The 24,162-nt window shown below is 46.8% G+C and overlaps 1 protein-coding gene across 1 annotated transcript; it reads right to left on the bottom strand.

Annotated features, from left to right (window-relative positions):
• Positions 1-1,981: 1,981 nt before the first annotated feature.
• On the bottom strand, positions 1,982-16,432 carry ZNF331 (zinc finger protein 331). The gene is made up of 5 exons (XM_028094678.2): positions 16,280-16,432; positions 13,587-15,602; positions 7,551-7,598; positions 6,311-6,437; positions 1,982-3,797 (listed from the first exon to the last, which is right to left on the bottom strand). Exons 3-5 carry the CDS (start codon positions 7,557-7,559, stop codon positions 2,473-2,475), a joined length of 1,461 nt encoding a protein of 486 aa, XP_027950479.1. The 5' UTR covers positions 7,560-7,598; positions 13,587-15,602; positions 16,280-16,432; the 3' UTR covers positions 1,982-2,472.
• Positions 16,433-24,162: the final 7,730 nt, after the last annotated feature.

The following is a 24,162-nucleotide window of genomic DNA, read 5'->3' as shown; positions in this document are numbered from 1 at the left end:
ATCCAGTGTTGTACTGCTCTTTGTAAGGGTAATTTTAAAATTGATGAGGGATAGAAGAGCTGAGATGCTGCCTCCACCCACCCCACCCACTCCTACACAGACCAGCAGGGGGGCGGTTGGCCTCTCCTGAATCCATGCCTTCATCTGGTTGCAGGAATGTTCTCCTGGCCTGGTGTGGACAGCTGCTGACTCTGCCTGCCCGGTATCCGGTCACTGTTCACGAGAGCCCCTGATGTTAAAATCCCCCAGCCCCACCCCGTCTGTGAGCCTTAGGCAAGCTCCAGCATGGTTATAAGGCTTAGCTGGCACCTGAGATGTTTCCAATCCACCCTGCCATGGGCAGAGTTTTCAGGATAGACTCATGAACCAGCCAGTCAGCAAGACTCCATTCTGCAAAAGCTGTGGAAGTGTTTGGGAGATTTCTTCTAGCCGGTACTGCAAGTCCTAAGTATGACAGAACCTAGTGTGGTCAGGACCACCGTGTGCAGCCTCAGCATAAAAGCTACCCTAAGAAAGCAGAGGCCAAACTCAAGGCAGATCTTGACGTTTTACGTGAGCCTGGGTCCACCTGAGGCTAAAACGGAGTGATTCCTCTGCACAAGTCAATTTTTATTCTCCCCACCCTACTCCCTTCGGCTACTTTGAATTAGGTTTTTGCTCCTTGAACCAGGAGTCTTGACAGATAGACGCTCTTCCCATTTCCTTCTGTGGATCGCCCCTGTGCATCCAGGCAGTGTTCACCCGAGGCCTGCAGAGTACTGCCTCTCCCCCTGGGGCTTCCAGTTTGTCAATGTTTTCTCCACTGTGACTCTCGTGTTCCTCTTTATGGCCCCCCCACTACCCTTCCAGTTCTGCCCCCTCACGTCCCTCCCCCATCATACTCCTCCCCTTGCCCTCGCCCCTCCCCCTCCTCCATTTATTCAGGACAGCACCCACCCACACCTGTAGTCTGTGGATACTGGCACGCCAACTCTTGAGGCAAACCACACGGAAGCCCTACTTTGAGCCCCGACTCTGGATCCCGTGGGCCTTTGCAGGACGCTCCTCTGTGCTCTAACTGCACTTCCAGCCCAGTGCCAAGGCTCTCTTCAGTCTCCCAGGCCACACTCATGAGCCTTCAAGTCTTCCAGCTCTTGAAGGCTCCCTGGACTCTCCTTTTCTTCAGTCTCCCAGGACCTCTCTGAGCACTAGCCATTCCTCCCCCAGCTTCTCCGCTCACTCTTGTGAGCTCTGGTCCTTTCCACAAAAGGACCCACTCACTTCCCTCCAGGACTGACCACTTGAGATGGCTTGGGCCCCTCCTAAGTCTAACTGCTGCCTCAACCCTTCCAGGACTGGATCCCGGGCTCCGGCCCCTCCCCCAGGACACAGTCACTCGCCCTCCTCAAGCATCACCTCTTTGCCCTTGCTGCAGGACCTCCAGGATCTGGCCGAGGTCCCGTGTGCTGGCCCCATTCCTTCCTGAACGGGTCGCATGTGACCACCCAACAAAGTACAAGGCTCATACGTGATTTTAATGTTAGCTATTCTAGTGATTGTCTAGCGAAACCGCATGGTGGTTTTACTTTGCGTTTCCTACTTGCTCACTGACCATTTGGCCGTCTTCTCTTGTAAGTGCTTATTTAAGTCCCCTCACCCCTTTAAAACGGATTTATTACTGACTTGGGGGATTCTGTTTTCTACGTGAGTCCTTTACCTGGTGCGTGGAGAGTAAGTATTACTTCTCCCAGTGTGCCTCTTGCTTTTTTTCAGTCTTCATGGGGTCACTTGATGAACAGAACTTTGTACTTTCGACAGAGTCCAACATATAAACCTTCTATTTTATGTTTAGCGTCTTCTGTGTACTAAGAAACACCGTCCACCCGGGGCTGTGACCATAATCTCCTGTATTTTCTTCTACGAGCCTGACCGTCTTTTCTAATTCTTTGTACCCACAGGGAGTATTCCTGTAGGAATTCACAAGAGCAGCACTAACGGTAAGGATAGTAAGAACAACAGCAGCTAATATTTATTGAGCTTACACAACATTCCAGATACACCTCCAGAGAGTTTACATGTACCAAACTCAGTCACCACAATAGCAGTATTAGATAGGTGTGATTATCCCCATTTCACACACAACACACAGGGGTAACAGGTCATTTCCCCAGTGTGTCACAGGAGTAAAGAGGTGGGATGGTGATGGTTAACAGGGAGGGTGTGTACCATGGCGAGAGGATTTCCCACATATGTTACACGAGTTATTCCCTAGAACAAATCTGAGGTGAGACGGAGCTCAAATGGTAGCGGGAGGCTTCTATCCACTCATTAAACCAATTCGGCAAAACGAAAAAACAAGTCTACATTGAGTGTGTTGTGATCACTAAGATAAATTGATTTCTCTATTCTCCCAAATTTGTCTGGAGCATGACTATTCTGAGATGCTTATAAGCAGGAGAGTGACCAGTGAAGGCTTTCTTATGTTAAACTGTATCATGGATTTTCCTTGTGCTGTGGAAGGAATGAATGTTGTATAGAAGCTTCTGCACCTTCTTTTTGTTCAATAGGTTTTTCGGCAGTGTGAACTCTCTGGTGGTTCACGTGGTTACATGCCTTCCCACATTCCTTACACTCAAAGGATTTCTCGCCAGCGTGAATTTTCTGGTGCTGTGTAAGTTGATGGCCATGACTAAAGGCCTTCCCACACTCTTTACATTCATACGGTTTCTCCCCTGTATGAATCCTCTCGTGTTTAACAAGGCTTGACCCATAAATGAAGGCCTTCCCACACTCCTTGCATTTGTAAGGCGTTTCACCGGTGTGGATTCTTTCATGCTGGGTGAGGTGGTAGCCACAATTAAAGGCCTTCCCACATTCTGTGCACTTATACGGCTTCTCACCGGTATGAATTCTCTCATGTTTAACAAGGCTCGAACCCCAGCGAAAGGCCTTCCCACACTCCTTACATTCGTGAGGTTTCTCACCAGTGTGGATCTTCTGATGCTGAGTGAGATAATTGACTCGAGTAAAGGCCTTCCCACATTCCTGGCATTCATAGGGCTTCTCACCAGTATGAATTCTCTTGTGCTGAACGAGGCTCGAGCCACAGATAAAGGCCTTCCCACAGTCCTTACATTCATAGGGCTTCTCACCACTGTGAATTCTCTTGTGCTGCAGGAGTTTATACACACGGCTGAAGGTCTTGCCACAGTCTTTGCATTCATAGTCTTTCTCCCCAGTGTGAAACCTCTGATGCTGAGTGAGCTCGTCACCACGTCTAAAGGCCTTCCCGCAGTCCTTACATTCGTAGGGTTTCTCACCCGTGTGGATTCTCTTATGAATGACGAGGCTTGAACCCCACCTGAAGGCCTTCCCGCAGTCCTTACATTCATAGGGTTTCTCACCCGTGTGGATTTTCTGATGCTGAGTGAGTTGATTACCCCAACGGAAGGCCTTTTTACATTCCTTACATTCGTAGGGTTTCTCACCCGTGTGAATTTTCTGATGCTGAGTGAGCTGGTAGCCACGACTAAAGGCCTTCCCACATTCCTTACATTCATAGGAATTCTCCCTAGTATGAAGTCTTTGATGTGGTCTAACAGAGGTATTTTCTCTACAAGTGGGCGTTTTCTCACAGTTGATTATCATTTGATTGAAACAGCCCTCTTGAGGGCCCCGTGGTCCTTCAAACTCACCTTCACACATCCAGTCAAGGCCAAGGGATTTACTTTTTCCATTTGAGTTCCATTTGGATAAATTTATTTCATAAATGCCCTTTTCCGTAGGTAAACTCTTGGTCCCATATGGTGACTCTAAATCTGGAAAAAAATAACATTTTGTTTCCTTTTAAGGAAACTGAAAACACAAACGAATCTAACCACAAACCAAAAACTTCTCAAACAGAAATAAAACTTCTCCAGGAGAACAAACACGAATCACCTAGGCTCCTGTTAAATGTACAGTCTGCTTCTGGCACCACAATACTTAATGAGGAAACACCAGGGACACTCCTGCTAAAGTCAGACAAGGAAAAGGAACTGCGTCTTAGCCCTACTATTTACCATCACCTGACACAACTAAGCAAAAAGCAAATGGGGGGGCAGATCTCAAAGCTAAAGACGAAAATGGGCACAATTTGCAGATGATGTGATGCCATACCTGGGAAACCCAGGAAAATCAAATATAGAACAAATGTGAAAAACAAGAATATACAGCTGATTACCTGGGTATAAAATTAATATTCTTAAATTAATATATATGTCAGTCATATAATGAAAAGTGATTCTGGACAAAAAGACCCATCATCAAAGGCGATAAAAGGGACAATGTGTAGGATTAACTGTAACAAACACGGTAAACGCCTGTGAGGGAATGTTTAGGAGGATCTGACCATCAGTGAGGACGCTAACTCCAACGGGCTGCAAAACCTGCAACATGCTTAAATTCACGAGTTCGTAATGATGCTAGGAAGTGTTAGGTGATCAGCTTTGGAGCATGCTGGCCAACCAGCCCTTTATTATGAGAACTAATAATTTTTCCCTTCAAAATGTTTTTATCCACGATGAACAGTGTCACTACATGGCCAACCAGCCAACGGAGCACAGTTTCTCCATAAAGCATTAGTAGAGCAAACAAATAAAGGAGAGATAGAAGATCGCCATGGTGAATGCCCACTGAGCAGTGGATCTAGGCACTGAGTGTCAGTGAGCCATACCGGATAACATCTTGTGATATTAGAACGTAACAGCACCCAGGAAGAAGTACTAGCGAAAATTAGATAAAAGGAAAAAAGCATTCGAAGCTAGGATGCCAACGAACTTGCAGGAGCTACAAAGGGCACGGGGTCACATTATCTATACCCCTGCTACTCAAGGTGTGGTCCACGGACCAGCAGCATCAGCAGCATGTGAAGCAGGAGCAAAATAAGGAGACCAGTGGGAGGGACTGGGGCAAAGATCAGGTTCACGGTGGTGACTTCTTCCCCAGAAGCTGTCCATGGCCTTCTTAGGGAGCTTTCCATGCCCCAGGGGGACACCTGCTCCCTGCCTTGCCTGGCTGCTTACTGCAGCGACGGCTTGTCCCAGCCAGTCTGGCTGTCACTCTCCTCTGTACTGTCCTCCCTCTCAACCATCACGGCTCTTTCCTTTGCTCCTCAGCAAGTCACATCTGGCTTAGAAATGGAAGGTCCTGCTTTCGAAAAAAGAAATGCCACCTGGTGCAGAATTTAAAAAAAAAAATTATATGCTCAAAAATTCATTGTAGGGGCATCTGGGTGGCTCAGTCAGTTAAGTGTCTGCCCTTGGCTCAGGTCGTGATCTCCAGGTCTTGGGATCGAGCCCCAGGTCAAGCTCTCTGCTCAGCGGGGAGTCTCCTTCTCCCTCTCCCTGCACTGCCCCCGTCGTGCTCTCAAATGAATAAATAAAGTCTTAAAAAAAAAAACAACAAAAAAACTTTTGATGGAGACAGTCAAATTTATGACAAGCTGAAAGTCAATATGATAAGACTTCAGAAAAGAGAAAGGATTAAAGAACAGGAAACCTGACAGGAAAGGTCTTATTTTAAGCTTCCGAGGGCCTTACCCGTGGAGGCAAGTACAAGAGGGTAGGTGACAGTGTGCATTCTTGGTCCGGCCTCCCCTGTCTGATCAAGTCACTCCGTGCCTGAGTATACTCACCTACAGATTAGACTCAGCAATCGTGCCTACCTCATAAACTGGTGGGATTGAGGTGAAGTGTATTTGCTCACACACACAGTGCTGCCAATGCCTGGTACAGGGTGAGCACAGCATTAGCCGTTACTATTATGGCTGTCATTTCTCTAACAGAGAGACAAGACGTAACCGGAGACATTTACAAGATGTCATCCAACGTGTAACTCAGAATTCAGGAATTGTAACTTTCAACCTCACTCCAGGTACAATGCTTGCTTTGGTTTTACGTGAATGCTGTCCATTCAATCCACATCAAATGCAGGCTGGTTTACTGAAGGCAATCAAGTTCCCTGAAGGGGGGTCCCCAGAGAACCACAGGCCATCAGCAGCAGTCTGGGCATGAACATACTATCACAGTATGAAGTTCAGCTCTTTGAGGATGGGTGTGAAATCCACAGCCCAGAATCTGAATCCACCCTTTGGTCACTAAGGAGGAGAGACGATTACAGGAAGGGCCAGACAAAGGTGGGAAGGGGGCGAGGAGATGAAGGTGCGTGATGCCCATTTTAGATGGGACAAGGCTCAAGACACTTCTTGAGAAGAAGAAGAAATTCATTTCTTGGAAGTCAGTCCTGACATCCCAGTGGAGGGAGCTGACATTCCAGGGGGCAGGCAACTCACCCAGGGAGACCAGGTTACTGTAGTTCTCCAACATCACATCCCAGTACAGGTCCCTCTGCGTGGAGTCCAGGCATGCCCACTCCTCCTGAGAGAAGTCGATGGCTACATCTGAGAATGTCACCAAACCCTGAAAACACAAACCCACACGTCCCGGAGATGAAGGACAGCACAGAGAGGGCTCTCCTGCTCTGGGCTGGGCTGCACACGGCAGCAGACCACAGGCCTGTGACACGCAGAGGGCACAGCGGGGACTGGGACTGAGCAGAACTCCTCATGTTCCTGAAGAGCCCGCCACCTGGCAACATCTTGGCAAGTGTGGATGCCTGTGGCACCTTTTCCATCCTTCAAGGGAAGGAAAATGCCTAGGGTTTTGTTTCTGTTGTGTGAAGTGAGATCTTTTAGTTTTGAAACTAGGGTTTACGTGTCTGAATGTTCTCAGCCTCAAGGTCATCATTTTGCCAAGGTTTTAAGCAGTCTTCTATGTAACGACAAAAGCATTTTCTTATTCCATCATAGGGATGAACTGGACTTCATTCTTATAGTTGTACACTTAGGTAAAACCAAACATCTAAGGTTTTCCCCAGTTCTGGGGGTGTATGATCACCTGGGACTTACATACTGAGTGACCTTCTTACCCATTACGACCCACCACCCCTGCCTTTTCTCTGCTTCTGATTTAGGATACTGGTGTCAAATGATGTGGTTGCACACAGAGGTCTGGAGGGTCTGCTCGACAACACGCACCCCTTAGATCACCTAGTAACATCATGGCCTCTCAGTGCTCTGGCCCCAACCACACCCCTATCCAATCCCAAGAGCCTCATGGAGCTGACACAGAGACCAAACAACGTGAGCACTCCCTCCTCTCTGCCTGGGAAAAACATCCGTGGAGAACAGCAGGGAGTTTTAGTTTTTGCATGTGGTCAAATGGGACCACCATCTGCAACTCATAAGCCACACACGTGACTCAAGTATTTCTCTCAAAGGACTCTCCACCCCCACTGCTCCAGCACTACTCTTGACAAGGTGAGCACAGAGGAGAACCTGAATCCCCAGCTCAGTGGTGAAGTGGGCATTAGCCACACAGGTGGGCACAGGGCTATACGGCATTGTTGTTCGCCAGAACAGGAAGAACCAGGCAGTGGGTAATTATATGGCAGGAGGCTTCAGGATAATTCACAAAAATAGCCACAAGATCTAAATATCACATTTCAAGAAGGAAAGAGAAATACATACTTACGTGCGCCATAGTTTTAGAATCAAGAACTGATCAGTCCTCTTGGGGTTTCTTTTACCAAAGACACAAAATCCAGAGAAGCCAGAGATATATGAGAAAAAAAGAGGCATTAAAATAAGTGCACCTTGGTCCCAAAATGACTTCATACAAGCTTCTTGTTCCTCCATCTTTGCTTCCAAACCCCCCCACCCTAGCCGTTTCCTCCTCCCCAACACGCACACATCAACGTGACACATCGGAGAGGATGAAGAGGGATCTGGACAAAAGGGAAAAAAGCTCTCCCTGAAGCCCTATGGAACCCAGCTGTGCGCACAGAAGAGTTTTTATTTATTTGTTTTTGCCTTGAAGTCAGACCTTTCATCTGTCATTTCTCCGTATGACTTAAAAAAAAAAATTTTTTTTTAAAGTAGGCTCTATCCCCCACATTGGGCTTGAACTCATGACCCTAAGATCGAGAGCCCCTCAACATAGTTTCTTTAACTGAAGTATGCGGACACATGATGTTATGTTAGTGTCAGGCGTACAACACGGCGATTCCACAAGTCTGTATGTTATGCTGTGTGCACCACAGGGGTACTGCCACCTGTCACCACACGATGCTATCACGGTACCACGGACTATGTTCCCTATGCTGTGACTTTCTTCCCCGTGACTCACTCCATAACTGGAAGCCTGGGCCTCCCTCCCCTCTGGCAACTATGTTAGTCTGTTCTCTGGATTTATGGGTTTGTTTCTGTTTGTTCATATGCTTTATTATTTAGTTAAGTCATATGGTTTTTCTCTCTTTTCGTTTAGCCTAATATTCTCTAGGTGCATCCATCTTGTTGCAAATGGCAAGATCTCCTTCTTTTTTGTCTTTTGCCCCCAACTTCTAAGAGGTAATCTACATTGTACCTGATAGGAATGTCTTTGTTTTGGGTGAAGCTGGCCATCCCCAACCAGTCTTAGGGTGGGAACTGGCTACACCAAGAAGACCAACCAGGTGATTCAGGGTGGGTGCTTTGGGTCATGGGGTATCAATTGGCCTGGGGATTGAGATTAACATGTGGACAATGAGTCAGTCATGTCTGGACGATCAGTCATTCAATCAATCAACTGTGCCTATGTGCTGAAGCCGCAGTGGAAACTCTGGGCCTCGAAGCTCAGGTGAGCTTCCCTAGTTGGCGATACTCTATGCATATTGTCCTATCGTGACGCTGACAGAGCATCCAGTCCTAACTCCAGGGGGACAGGACACTGGAAGCTCCATGTTGGGGACACTCCTGGACACTAGCTTATGTGCTTGTTTCCCTGGCTGGTTAATCTGCATCCTCTCCCTGTAATTACCTGGAACTGTGAGTAGAATGGCTCTCAGTGAGTTCTAGGAATCCTTCTAGTCCGGAGGGTGGTTTCAGGAAAGTCCTGAACATGGATTTGGGTGCCAGAACTGAAGGTGATCTCGTGTGGATACTGTGGTCCCAAACCTCTCAGTCTGGCTAACTCTGGGCAGGTGCACTGTGATTCTGGACCTGAGATGGGGTGTGTTTAGGGTGCTTGGTCTGACGCTGAGCAACATCCCACTCCCTCTAGCCACACCACCCAGGGTGAAGAGGGGCTGCACCATCCAAACTTGAACCTCTCCTGGCCTCTAGGTAGGGTGAGGTTGGTCAAAACATGGCAGATGGACAGGGTGGAGAAGCAAAGGCCCAGGCAACATTCAGCGCCCTGCGCCCAGAAAAGCTCACTGCAGAAATACATGCAGAGTATTGATGTAAGAGAGTCAAGGATCATGAAATGTTTGAAGAAATCCTTACAAGACAGTAATACTTCAGATACACTGTCAGCAGAGAAATCAGGCTACCAAAACAGGATACAACAATACACTTGTAAAATTCTATATACGAACATATGTGTCTATGTATATATACACACAGGATGCACGTATATAGGATACATGTGTGTGTGTGTATATATATATATAGAGAGAGAGAAAGAAGAGACACATACAGACAGAAGCAAACCATAACATCAACAGATAGATAGATCCCTTGTGCAGAAAGAGTAATGAGCAGGTTTGAAACTGCTTGCAAGACTGGCCCTTAGCTGGACTTCCAGAAGGTCCCCGCTGTTCCCTAACTGACAAGAGTGGCTCACTGCTCTTCAACTGTTTGTATAAAAGATGTGGTTTATACTGCTGGGCGCTTGCTTGCCTCTGGGAATCTGGAATTTTGGTATGTGCCAGAGAGAGGGTGTCTGTGTGACTGACCGCTGATAAAAACCCTGGCCTCCTTGGCCCAGATGAGCTTCCCTGGTGGACAAGGCTTCGCATGTGTTGCTGTAACTTGCTGCTGGAGGAATTAAGCATGTCTTGTGTGGACTGCACTGGGAAAGTGCCCTGGGAAGCGTGTGTCTGGTTTCCTCCCGATGTCACCCGTCTTCTGCGCCTCTCCCTCTGATGGTGCTGTGTGTCCTTTCATTGTAATAAATCCTGGCCTGGAAAAGGACTATGTGGTGAATCCTGTGAGTCCACCTAGACAATCATTCCTGTGAGTCCACCTAGACAATCACAGAACCTGGTGGCGGTCCTGGTGATTCTGACACACCTCTGACCTTGATTTTCTTTTTTAAATATACCTCACTGGGTGTGTAACAAGAACCAGGCTTTGGCCTGACATATGTATGTGTGTGCGTTTATTTCTTTTCAATTCATAAATGACAGACTCTCAGAGAAACTTCTCTTTAAACAGTTTCCTTTTGAGGTACCTTTGCATTATTTTATACACAACCTTTGTTTCTTTTTGCTTAATACCTAAACTAACTCTTTGATGTCTACCTATACCCACATATGTCAGGGCACTGACTGGAAAAATGACTAAGATTCCAAGGGACAACCTGTACATATTGACAGCTATCTTGGTGGGAGGGTGAACTTGACTTCTGAGCTTGTCCTTCCAGCCATGGTGTCCTGTGGAATGCTAAACCACCTGACCCTGTTAGTCTTCACTTTGTGTCAACGTCATTAGAGAAAACATGTTAAGGTATAAAACTTAGAAAACAAATTCCGTTGTATGCCACACAGAGCCCATGTGTTCATAATTATCTGGTCATAACCTGACAACAGTGGCCACAGTAAGAATGATGTCCCCTTCCAAGCACCTCTCAGGGCACAATCACCTAGAAGTCTCTACAGGCCTTGACCGCAGGCTGCCCTGGGCTTCCATCCAGTTTCCCTTTCTGGCTGCCTCATAAGCAATGTGCAGGTAACAATGTCCTCTTAGTCATCTGCTGTTCCAAATACTCCTATCATACTGTAAGCACTTAACAGAAGTATAGTTTTGATGCAGTATTCTGCTTTTGGAAACTTATCCCAAGGAAATAGGTACAGTAGTGCACAAATATATATACCAGAATGTTCAAGGGCTATGTTCCAAAAATTTTTTTGAGATAAGTGTAGATTCACATGCAGTTGTAAGAAATAATACAGCAGGATCCTGCACCCTTTACCCAGTTACCCCAATGGCAATACATCACAAATCTGTAGTACAATATAACCACCAGGACACTGATACTGACGTAATCCATCAATTTTATTCAGATTTTCCAGAGAATCATTTTATCTCATGGCAGAGGACAGAGTAAATAAATTATGATCCAATTATGGTCTGCTATAACGGCATCCAACGTACTTACTAACAACGACACTGATTCATACTATCTGAGAAAGAAATTTAAGCTGAATTACTAAGTGAAGAAAGTAGGTCTAATAGTGTATGCATAATCTGGGAGGAGAGCTCTTGATCAAAGTAAGAGTAAGGCTCTGTGGTCTTTTCAGGATTCAGGATGTGAATTTTATTTTTTTAAGATTTTTTATTTATTTGACAGAGAGACAGCGAGAGAGGGAACACGAGCAGGGGGAGTGGGAGAGGGAGAAGCAGGCTTCCCGCGGAGCAGGGAGCCCGACGCGGGGCTCGACCCCAGGACCCTGGGACCGTGACCTGAGCCGAAGACTGACGCTCGACGACTGAGCCCCCCAGGCGCCCCTCAGGATGTGAATCTGAGCTCTGACCATTACTAACCTCACACTGTCTGCTCCCCACAGTTAAGACTGGGGTAGAAAGAGTACCTGCCAGGTAAAACTGCACCAAACTTTTCTTAGGAAGATAATCTACATAAAACACAATAATATTAACAGTTACTTAATACAAGTTAGCAGTTATGATTGAAAATCAGTAACACTACACAACCCTTAATCTGATTTTACAGAAAAAACTCAAGCCTGCCTTTTCCTTTCTTCTTGTGATTCTCACACCTGCTGTCTATATAATCCACACTAACTAAAAACTTTCAGAGACTCTTAAAAATAAAATTCTTGCCCACAATAGCCAAACTGTGGAAAGAGCCAAGATGCCCATCGACAGATGAATGGATAAAGAAGATGTGGTATATATACACAATGGAATATTATGCAGCCATCAAAAGGAATGAGATCTTGCCATTTGCAACGACGTGGATGGAACTGGAGGGTGTTATGCTGAGTGAAATAAGTCAATCAGAGAAAGACATGTATCATATGACCTCACTGATATGAGGAATTCTTAATCTCAGGAAACAAACTGAGTGTTACTGGAGTGGTGGGGGGTGGGAGGGATGGGGAGGCTGGGTGATAGACATTGGGGAGGGTATGTGCTACGGTGAGCACTGTGAATTGTGCAAGACTGTTGAATCACAGATCTGTACTTCTGAAACAAATAACGCAACATATTTTAAGAAAAAAGAAAAAGAAGATAACAGGAGAGGAAGAATGAAGGGGAGTAAGTCAGAGGGGGAGAGGAACCATGAGAGATGATGGACTCTGAAAAACAAACTGAGGGTTCTAGAGGGGAGGAGGGTGAGGGGGGTTGGGTTAGCCTGGTGATGGGTATTAAAGAGGGCACATTCTGCGTGGAGCACTGGGTGTTATGAACAAACGATGAATCATGGAACACTACATCAAAAACTAATGATGTAATATATGGTGATTAACATAACAATAAGAAAATTAAAAAAAATAATTCTTTTAAATTAACAGTAGCAAAAAAAAAAAAAGTCTAAGACATAGAAGGAGGAAACGTTCCCTCTCCACCAGCAGAGAGGGACAGACATGATTCTGCATGGAAAATCCAGCTCAAAGAATGTAAACTGAGGGGCACCTGGGTGGCTTAGTCAGTTAAGCATCCAACCCTTGGTTTCAGCTCAGGTCCTGATCTCAGGGTTGTGAGATCAAGCCCCCCATCAGGCTCCATGCCGAGCGTGGAGTCTGCTTGAGACTCTCTCTCCCTCTCCCTTTGGCCCTCCCCTGCTCGCACTCTGTCATAACTAAAATAAAATGAAAAACTAAATTAATTAAATTGAAATAAATAATAAATAAGATAAACATAAACTGAGAAGATACCAAATTGAGAACACTAGCAAGCGGCCGGATCTTGTATTCCATGTGATATGGAAGATTTCTTTGAACACTTTAATTTAAAAAAAAAAAAAAAGCAATCTCTATACCCAACATGGGGTTCGAACCCATGACTCTGAGATTAAGAGTTGCATGCTCCACTGACTGAGTCAACCAGGTGCCTCTGTTTATGTGAATGTTTTAAACTACTGTCATCTTACTCATATATCTGCCCATGGAAATGTTATAGTACAGTTCATACTTGTAGTAAGTCAGTGACTCCTGTCATGTTCTGTGAAAGAAAAGTTAAAATCCCAGAAAATCAAATTTTGAAAGCCTGTCTTTACTGATTATTTATTCATGGGATTACTTTCAAATGATGTCTTTCTAATCCTTTAAGGTGTAAATGTGTCAGAGATTTTTTTAAAGCAAGACGGGGATCACTGGTATACCTCTCTCCTCTCCACAAGCACACAGTATCATGTCAGCCATAGCTGAGTTGGATTCCTCTATAAACTAAGATTTGGAGAGTCTTTGGCTCAATTACGTACCGCTTAGCAGGATCCAGTGCTCTGGAGACAAAACCACACACATATGCATGGGGGGAGGGAGGGAAGGGCTGGAAACATACATACCAAAATATCAACAGCAATTATCTCTGGATGGTACAGCTATGGGTAATTTCGAGTTTCTTCTTTACGAGCTCCTTAGGAAGCTGAACCTTTTGCTGCAGGCCTATATTAATTCCATGATAAGAAATATAATTTAAGATAGTCCCAAATTTAAAACAAATCAACAAAGAAAAAGTCCACAGTTATGGGGGAGTGGGTATATTTTGGTCATCAGGGGAACTGTGGATGGATAGGCCTGTGGCAGGCAGGACAACTGTCTCCCAAACATGTCCGTATCCTAACCCTGGAGCCTGTGACTATGTTACATTACACGGCAAAGGGGAGTTAGGTTGCAGGTGGACTTGGAAGTCGCTCGTCAGCTGACCTCAAGATAGGAAGGTATCCTGAATTATGCCAGGTGGGCCCAAAGTAACTGTAGGGGTCCTTACAAGCACATGAGGGGGTGAGAAGAGAGAAAGACGTGACCACCAAAGCAGGGTCAGACTGACTAGGCTCTAGTAACAGGGCTTCTGAAACACACAGCTGTCACTTGGGGAGACCCAGTCTTTGAAAAATGGGAGTAAGTTCACAGTAGAGAAAACGGACAAACCACCTCAGCTAAATGATCAAGTTCACACTCAGAAATCATAAATCATGCTGACAGTTTGTGTTCTTGCCAAGATATGATAAAAGTAGTGATCTTCCACCCCCAAAACCGTAAACCCAGTCCAACCACGAGAAAAGCATCAGGTTCCAAGAGAGGGGCATCCTATCAAATACCTGTACCTCTTAAAACCTTCAAAGTCATCAGAAACAAGGGAAGTCTGAGAAACTGTCACAGCCAAGAGAAGCTTAAGGACACACGACAATGAAATGTAATGTGATCTCCGGGATGGCATCCTGGAACACACGAAGAATGTTACTGTAAAAACTAAGGAAATCTGAATAAAGCGTGGACTTCAGTTAATGACAGTGTATCAGAATCGGCTCACCAATTGTAAATAACATCCCATACTAATGTAAGTTGTTAATAATAGGCGACAGTGGGTACAGGGTACCTGGGAATTCTCTGTACTAACTTTGCAATTTTTTTCTGCAAATCTAAAACCATCCTAAACATTAACAAGATCAATTAAAGAAGAATATGGAACCATATGTAGCCCACAAAGCATGAACTATTCAATATATGACCTTTTAGAAACTCTGCCAAACCCTCTGCTCTAGTTCCAGAACTCACACTGAACGTCCAACCATGTTGCTTCTTGCAGTTCATACAAAAATGCAACTGAAACAGACTGAAGCTGTCAGACTTCCAACAAGATGTGGATAATACAACAAATTTCTACTGATCACTGAAAAAAAAAAATCCCTGCCTTTGATGACAAACCCCTTTGCTCAAACCCCACTTTTATTTACTTATTAAAATAATGGCTCAATTCCTTTGAATTTTATTTTACTTTTTTTTTTTTTTTTTTTTAATTTTAAGTAGGCTCCATGGCGAACCTGGGGCTGGAACTCACGACCCCGGGATCAAGAGCCGCACGCTCTAGTGCTCGCTCCAGCAGCACATTTCCTAAGAGTTGCACACTCTACCGACGGGGCCAGAAGGACGTCCCTCAAACCCCACTTTTAAAAGCATCACCAAGCTGGTAACTTTGTCATTTACTGGCCAAAACAATCAAACCTTCTCTGTTCTCACCGTGCTCTGGAAGTCAGGCCGGTGGGAAAGACTGCGGATCCCACCTTAAAACAAGTATCCTCCTGACCAAATCACAGGCTAAAACGAAGCACAACACGAACCTCCCCACCGCATTCTTCTGTTCTGTGTTCTCTGCAGACACCTGCACGGCCCCATCACACCTCTCCGGAAAGAATTAGTCACTGTTGGGGAGAACATTTCAGGCCAAGGAAAGCAAATATTCTGAAGTCCTATAAACACAAGACATTTACTGAACAAAAAAGGTAACTCATCTGAACCTTGACTTTAAGATGCGTAACAAGTCTTCGTCCTCAGGATGCTTGCTCTGGAGGACGGCTGGCCTGGGGGAGAGAGGAGACACCGGGGCCTTTCTGGGGGACAAGCGGGATCAGAAGGCACCCTGCAGGCCCGCACGTCCCAACTAAAACCTACCGGAAACAAGGGGGAACTGGGATCTGAGCATCTCAGAGCTTCTGGGGACCAGGCCGCAGTGAGGAGGTGTTCTGAAACGGGCAGCAGCCCCCTGCCCGCGTCTCCCCTTTCCGTCCTGCTACTCAGGGTGCCTGGAAGGAGCGCTTCTCGTCCTCAGTCACCTCAGGACTGTGCCTGGGTCCTTCCTGCTGGTCACTTTCTCTGCCCTCCCTCGGGGCCACTGCCCCTGCGTCGGCCCGCGAGGCCGGGGTAAGCGGCCGCGACCTCAGAGCTGCAGGCGGTACGGCGCCGGCCGGGGCCGCGGCCACCCCCGCGGCGGCGCAGGGGCCCCTCCCACCGCCGCGCAGTCGCCGCCGGGCCGCGCCGCCCCGCCCCCACACACTCCCCGAAGTGCGTCACAGCCACAGAGCCGGGGCCTGTGGCCTCCCCGGGGGCCCCGGACCCCGACACCCCCACGCAGCCCTGTACGTCTCTCCGGGGCCGCGGGCCTGGGCTTCGCGTCCGGCCTCCTCCCCCGGGGCGCCCTCCTGGCCGCCCTTCCCTCCGCAGAGTGCGTGGCTTCCCTCCCAGGAGGCCAACCACTCACCGCTCGGGGCCCCACGACCCACAGGGCGTGAGGAGGGGGCACAAGGCTTGAGGTCAACTCCGGACCGGGGCCGCGGGATGCTGCGCCCAGACAATCCTCGGCTCAATAAACCTCTCCCAGCAGGTACCTCGCTGCGCTCCGACTCGGGGCGGGGGCGGCGCACGGGCCTCTGGGAAATGTAGTCCAGCAGCCCGGGAACACACGGAGCTGGGCCCCCCCGGTCGTCCACTTCCCCGGCATGCAACCCTACACGGCCCCCAAGGACCTGTGCCTCACAGACTTCTGGGAAATGTAGTTCAGGGCAAAGAATTGCGTAGTGAATGGGAGGCCGGCCCTGCTCCCAACATGCATTTCCGTCCCTTACGTAAGGGTGGCTAGTCGTCTGTGTGATGTTACCCGTTGCTAAACGGTTGATTTTATTTTATTTTTTTAACGATTTGGGTCGGGGATGGGTTAGCCTGGTGATGGGTATTAAAGAGGGCACGTATTGAATGGAGCACTGGGTGCTATACTCAATGAATCATGGAACACTACATCAAAAACTAATGATGGTGATTAACATAACGTAATAAAATAAAATTTTAAAAAACAAAGATTTTATTTATTTGAGAGAGAAAGATATGAGAGAGTATGGAGGGGTAGGGTCAGAGGGAGAAGCAGACCCTCCTTGCTGAGGGGGGAGCCCGATGGGGGGCTTGATCCTGGGACTCCAGGATCATGATCTGAGCCCCAGGCAGACGCTTAACTGACTGAGCCACCCAGGAGCCCTGAACGGTTGATTTTAGAGTGACTGAGACCTGTCCCTCAGATCATCATTTGATTTATTAAAAAGTTTTTCTAATTCTGACATTCCTTCTACATCCATTAACTGGGATATTTCTATAAACTAAGGCTTTCCCTTATAAAGGTGGACTATGTGGTTCCACTCTAGTATTGATCCCTTGTAAAGGCACCATATTTGCCTCTTTAATTAAAACATTCTAGAGAAATCGGTCTTTTTAAAAGCTACCTTGAGTGATAAGTTATTTCTGGCTTTTTCTTGTAGGCACACTATTTTTTATTTTTATTTTTTAAATTTTATTTATTTACTTGTCAGAGAGAGCACAAGCAGGGAGATTAGCAGGCAGAGGAAGAAGCAGATTCCTGGCTGAGGAGGGAGCCTGATGTGGGACTCGATCCCAGGACCCTGGGATCATGACCCGAGCTAAAGGCAGATGTTTAACCAATTGAGCCACCCAGGCATCCTTTTTTTTTTTTTTAAGATTTTATTTATTTGTCAGAAAGAGAGAGAGAGTGCACAAGCAGGGAGCGCAGTAGGCAGAGGGACCTGAGCTGAAGGCAGACATTTAACCGATTGAGCCACCCAGGTGTCCCCACACTTTTTTAAAAAATTTATTTGAAAAATAAATTTATTTTTTTTTAAGATTTTATTTGACAGACAGAGACATAGCGAGTAAGGGAACACAAGCAGGGAGAATGGGAGAGGGAGAAGCAGGCCTCCTGCCGAGCAGGGAGCCCAATGTGGGGCTTGATCCCAGGATGCTGAGATCATGACCCGAGCTGAAGGCAGTCGCTTAACCAACTGAGCCACCCAGGCGCCCCGAAAAATAATTTTATTTATTTGAGAGAGAGCATGCATGAGTCGGGGGGAGGGTGAGGGGAGTGAGGAAGGGCATAGGGAGAGGGAGAAGCAGGCTCTCCACTGAGCAGGGAGCCCACTATGGAGCTCGGTGTGGAGCTAGTGGGACTTGATCCCAGGGTCCTGGGATCATGACTGGAGCCCAAGGCAGACGCTTAACTGACTGAGCCACCCAGATGCCCCTAAAATCTTAAAAAAAAAAAAAAAAGAATGGGTAAAGTCAAGATACTGTAATGTTTCTTCATCAGTAATGAACTATTTAAAAATTGTGTTGGAATGACAGAGTAGTTATTTGGAGAAAGATCAAATTCATTCACTATCTCAAACTATGTATCAGAATAAAGTACAAATGGATCAGAGATGTAAATGTAAAAAAAATAAGCCCTCAAAAAGTTAAAAATAGAACTACCCTACAACCGAGCAATTGCACTACTAGGTATTTATCCACAGGATACAAAAATAGTGATTCAAAGGGGCACATGCACCCCAATGTTTATAGCAGCAATGTTCACAACAGCTGAACTATGGAAAGAGCCCAGATGTCCACTGACAGATGAATGGATAAAGAAGATGTGTTGTGTGTGTGTGTGTGTATATATATCTACAATGGAATATTACTCAGCTATCAAAAAGAATGAAATCTTGCCATTTGCAATGACGTGGATGGAACTAGGAGGTAATATACTAAGCAAAGTAAGTTAGTCAGATAAAGACAAATACCATATGGTTTCACTCATATGTGGAATTTAAGAAACAGAACAGATGAACATAGGGGAAGGGAAGGAAAAAGAAAATACGATAAAAACAGAGAGGCAAACCATAACTCTAGGAAACAAACAGAACTGCTGGAGGGGAGGTGTGGGGGAATGGAGTAACTGGGTGATGGGCATTAGGGAGGGCACCATTGAGCACTGTTTTTTTTTTAAAGATTTTTTATTTATTTGACAGAGAGAGAGAGACAGTGAGAGAGGGAACACAAGCAGGGGGAATGGGAGAGGGAGAAGCAGGCTCCCTGCCGAGCAGGAAGCCCGATGCGAGGCTCGATCCCAGGAACCTGGGATCACAACCGAGCTGAAGGCAGACGCTTAATGACTGAGCCACCCAGGCGCCCCTGAGCACTGGGTGTTTTATGCAACTGATGAGTCACTAAATTCTACCCCTGAAACTAATAATACACTATATGTTAACTAAATTGAATTTAAATTTAAAAAATTTTAAAAATAAGTCATAAACTTAAAATGTGTACATAAGAGGGAAATAAGGAGATCATTTCTAACTACAATTCAAAATCCAGAAGTTGTCAGAGATACATCATAAAGTGTTGAAAGCAAAAGACAGAAAAAATTCTGAAGCAGTGACAGAAGAGACTCATCCACATTGAGGGTAACAACAATAGGACCAATGCCTGGCACTTCATCAGCAATAGTAAACAACTGAAGGCAGTGGAATAAAATATTCAAAGTGCTGAAAGAATAAAAAAAAAGTCAAACAGGAATGCTATATTCAGCAAAACTATCATTAAAAAATTAGGGCAAGGGTGCCTGGGTGGCTCAGTGGTTAAGCGTCGCGTTTGGCTCAGGTCATGATCCCAGGGTCCTGGGATCGAGCCCCACATCGGGCTCCCTGCTCGGCGGGAAGCCTGCTTCTCCCTCTCCCACTCCCCTGCTTGTGCTCCCTCTCTTGCTGTGTCTCTCTTTGTCAAATAAATAAATAAAATATTTTTAAAAAATTAGGGCAAAATGAAGACACTTCCAGGTGTAAAATATGCAAAGAATTCTTACAACTTATGAAGAAACCAACCCAACTAAAAAAGAAATGGGAAAAAGCCTTGAATAGACATGTCACCAAAGATATATGAATGGCTCATAAGCAAATGAAAATATGCTCACCATCACCAGGCATTAGGAAAATGCAAATCAAAACCATAATGCAATATTACACCCACTGCAAGGGGTGGAAGCAAAAAAGAGTGGAAAAGAGTGGAAGCATCGTTATGAAGGCTGTGGAGAAACTGGAAGCCGAAAGTATTTCTGCTCAGAATGTAAAATTGTAAAGCACCTTCTATTTTTAAAAACATCTATGTTTTTAAGGGAAATGCATTATTTTCTAGATTATGTTCCAAATCCTGACTGAAAAAGAAAACAATGTGGGGGCATCTGGGTGGCTCAGTAGGTTAAGCGTCCAATTCTTGATTTTGGCTCAGGTCATGGTCTCAAGGTCATGAGATCAAGCCCTGCATCAGGCTCCATGCTCAGTGGGGAGTCTGCTTGAGATTCTCTCTCTCCCTCTCCTTCTGCCCCTCCTATCACACTCTTTCTCTCAAATAAACAACATAAAATATTTAAAAAAAATAAAACAATCTGAATAACCAATTTCAATATACAGATTAAAAGGCATTGGAGGTCTCTGACTATAATAAGGCCTGATTCATTTTAAGCCAGATACAGTTCCAATGTGATGTAAACTCTTTTAAGGAAGAAAAATTTGTTCACATTATTATATTAGGCTATTAAAAAAACAACAAAATGAGGGGCACCTGTTGGCTCTGACTCAGTTAAGCCTCCATCTCTTTGCTTTGGCTCAGGTCATGATCTCAGGCTTCTGGGACAGAGCAGGAAGCCTGCTTCCCCTCTCTCTCCCTCTGCCCCCCTCCCCTGCCACGTTTTCTCTCACCTCAAATAAAGAAATCTTAAAAAAAGAAAACTGAACAAAATGAAAAAAGAGAAAATTCTAACTTGAATCTCCTTTAAATGCATAATGTAAAGATATAAATATGACTTTAGCCATTTAAATTTAGCCAGTTAGCACTTAATATTAGCCAAATTCACTTTATCCCATTAATGAAAGATTCCATATTAGAACACTGATTAATGTGATACATCAAAATAACAGATTTAAAGAAAACATATTTGAGCACTGTAGATCCTTCAGTAAGATATTTGATAGTTAAATCATGCCAAATATGGCATTTGAAAAATTATTTTTCGGCAAGAAAGTTTCAGCAAACATTATGATCAGCAGTCAACACTGGGAGCATTTTCATGAAAGTGAGGCTGAGACTAGGGGCCCAGTCAGGGCTCTCCCCATTCACCACAGGATGCCTGAGCGGGGACCCAGAGGAAACAGGCAAAGGCGGAAACAAGACAAGGGAAGCAGGAGGCTAGAACTGTTATTACTCACGGATAGCATGATGACATACCTGAAACAGCAGAGATTCTATTTTGACTGTTAGACTAATAAGAGAATTGAGAATGTCAGTGAGGAAGACTTTCCTTGCCCTGTGGTCCTTCTAGCTGGCCTCAGAATCAAAGTGACATGAGACAGATTAACAGGTGAATGTACAGGGAATCCACACAGACCGGAAAGTCCAAAGACAAGGCACCACGAAGCCTACTTGAGCTAAGGAGAGGGGTAGGGGAGAAAACTCATTAGCAAGGTGAAAAGACAAGTTTGGAAAAACAAGATTGTTCTATTATGCAGATGAGGGGCCTCGGTTAATACTTGTCTTCCTGTTGCAGGCTCTCCTTTCCAGTGTGTATTGGGCAGTTATGGGGAAGCAGAGTGCCTTTCCTGCATCTGCTGGAAGATCCTGAGGGCAAAGCATCCAAGGGAAACTGAAACTACCCCTTCAAGCAGTAAGGATGGCTCTGAGCCAGACAGCAAGTGCCCATCAGTGATTGACTCACAGACACCATCGCTTTGACTTCCACTGCCTACCTGCACTACTCACCCACCCACCTTTGCCCTCCATTTTCCTTAAAAACCTGGGAGTATTTATTTTTAGCACTTTGGAGACAAGTCTTGGAGAGGCTATGCTGCTGTCTTCCCACTGTCAGCCTCCAGGAAGTAAATCCCTTTTCTCCTTTCACCACCACTGGTTTCTCTGCCTTTGAATTTTGTCACTGGGCGTGGCGGAACCTGGTCTGTTTGCGACCCCACCAGACGCGGATCCTAGCCCTCGGCCGTGATGTGGGACAGAGGCAGAAGAGAAATTAAAATTCCCTTACTACCCTACAGCCCATCCACGAGTCCTTAAAACAGGCAGAGTGACATTCCTCTAGGAACCCAGCTGCCTCGATGTCACTTTGCTAAGGGCAAAAGGCCATCCTAGCCCGACGCCCTGGATCCCATTAAGTCTACTTTAACACACAAAAATTCCTTTGGAAGCTTCTGTTACCTCTACCCCCCAAGATACATGCTGGCAACCATCCTCCCAAGTATATGGCCCACCATATACATCTGAAGGGTCTCATGACTCAGGTTTCATTAGACGGTAGTAAGTGACTTTTTCCCAACGACAGCTAGCCCCCTCAAGGTCCCGGAAACCTTGCTTCCACAATTCCTTAGACACTTGGACTAGCCCTAACCCCCTCCCAACTCGAAAGTGTATAATGGGCCACTCCTCAGGACCCCAGTGCATCTCCCTCCGCCCACGGGTCCTGCCCCCGGGCTGTAACTAAACCACCTTTTTGCACCAAAGCCATCTCAAGGATCCTTTTTTGGCCGTGGGCTTGGAACCCTAACATCTTTCCTACAGCAGGCTGCTCTTGCACGCTGCACCCCAGCCACACCACGACCAGCCAGGTCGTGAGATGAGGCTAGGGACGGAACAAACGGGACTTTTCACGGGACAGGAGCCTGTCACCTTCCGCAGAGGGAGCCGCGGTGAAGAGAAGCCCGGGGTTAAGGGGCGGGCTGTGATGCTGCGGGGGTGGCGCCTCAGGACCGGGTGAGGTGTGCGGACGCCCAGGATCAGGGAGGAAAGCCGGCAGGGGCCCGACGCCCTCAGGGAGGGCCCTGGCTCGAGGGGGAAGAATCCCGGCACCCAGTGGGGCCGTCACACGGCACCGGCTACGTCAGGGCGGCCGGCCAAGGGTCCCCAGCAGAAGAACGAGGCAGGTGGTGTCACCACGCCAGAGGCACAGAAGCAGGGGCGATTTTAACCGGCAACGGACGCGGATCCCAGCCCTCGGATCGTGTGGCTGCGACGTGGCAGCTCACCACCGGAGTTTGGCGGGGGCTTTAGTATCCTAGCGACCCGCTCACCCACGTTCGGACGTCGGCCGACTGAGGGGCCACAGGGCTCAAGCCTGAGCCGGAAAGACAGGGAGACTGCCACTTCTCCGGATCCGCTTCCGGGTCTGCCGGAAATGCGTAACGGCCGTGCTGGGAGGGGCGGGGGCGGGGCGGGGGCGGTGTCTAGGGGAGTGGGCGGGGCATCTGCTTACCGCGGGCCCCACCCCCGGCGCGTTGCTGGATCTGCCAGACCTAAGTTGGTCTTCGGGTTTGGATCCTTTGTGTTTCCCCGGCGTAACGCGGAGCGGGGGTGCCTCCTGCCTGTTCTATATAAATGTTTCCAACAATTTAGTGTAAAAGCTTACAGTGCTGTGGGCACTTAGAGGATGAGATGTTTTCCTCCTACTGGGCTGGAAAGGGTTTGAGTCAGCAGCTGCCCTTGCTAGCGGGTGGAGACGAGAGGGGGCGGGGGGACCTGGGCGGGGATCTGGTAGAGCCGCGGTGTAGACCGTGGCTCCCCACCGGGGGTAAGCTGCAACCCAGACAAGGAGAATGGCTTATTTAGGTGATGGAGGACTGGAGTCGTCTGTCCAGGGGACACGAGCTGGGAGGGGACATGCAAACCGTGCCCGTGCAGAATGTGAAGCTTTATACCCACTTCCACCTGGGCACAACCTCTGTTCTTCGCCGCCTGCAGGGCAGATGAGCAACCAGGGGGTTCAGGTCCAGCAGCTTTAAAGGGACAAGGATAGGTGGGTGGGTGGGTGGAGAGGAATCTGATAATTTAGCTCGCTAATCTATTGCTTTAAAACATAAATTAGGGGCACCTGGGTGGCTTGTGGGTTGAGCGTGGGACTTGTGGTTTCAGCTCAGGTCATGATCTCATGGATCCTGAGATTGAGCCAATCGTAGGGCTCAGTGCTCAGCGGGGAGTCTGCTTGAGAGTCTCTCCCTCTGCCCCTCCCCCAACACACGTAGGCTCTCTCTAAAATAAAGAAATCTTTTTAAAAAATCAATTAAAAAAACTAAAAGAAATAGATATTAGTTTCTTGGTTCATCTATCTTCAGTGTGTTGATCTATTTTTTTTTTAAGATTTTTATTTATTTGACAGAGACACAGCGAGAGAGGGAACACAAGCAGGGGGAGTGGGAGAGGGAGAAGCAGGCCTCCGGCAAAGCAGGGAGCCCGATGCGGGGCTCGATCCGAGGACCCTGAGATCATGATCTG

Source organism: Eumetopias jubatus, unplaced genomic scaffold (genome assembly GCF_037043125.1).
Source record: "Eumetopias jubatus isolate StellerSeaLion01/CBP00866 unplaced genomic scaffold, mEumJub1_p1.0 scaffold_10, whole genome shotgun sequence".
Classification (NCBI taxonomy): domain Eukaryota; kingdom Metazoa; phylum Chordata; class Mammalia; order Carnivora; family Otariidae; genus Eumetopias; species Eumetopias jubatus.
The sequence above is the reverse complement of the archived record's forward strand: the minus strand, read 5'-3'. Positions and strand labels throughout refer to the sequence as shown.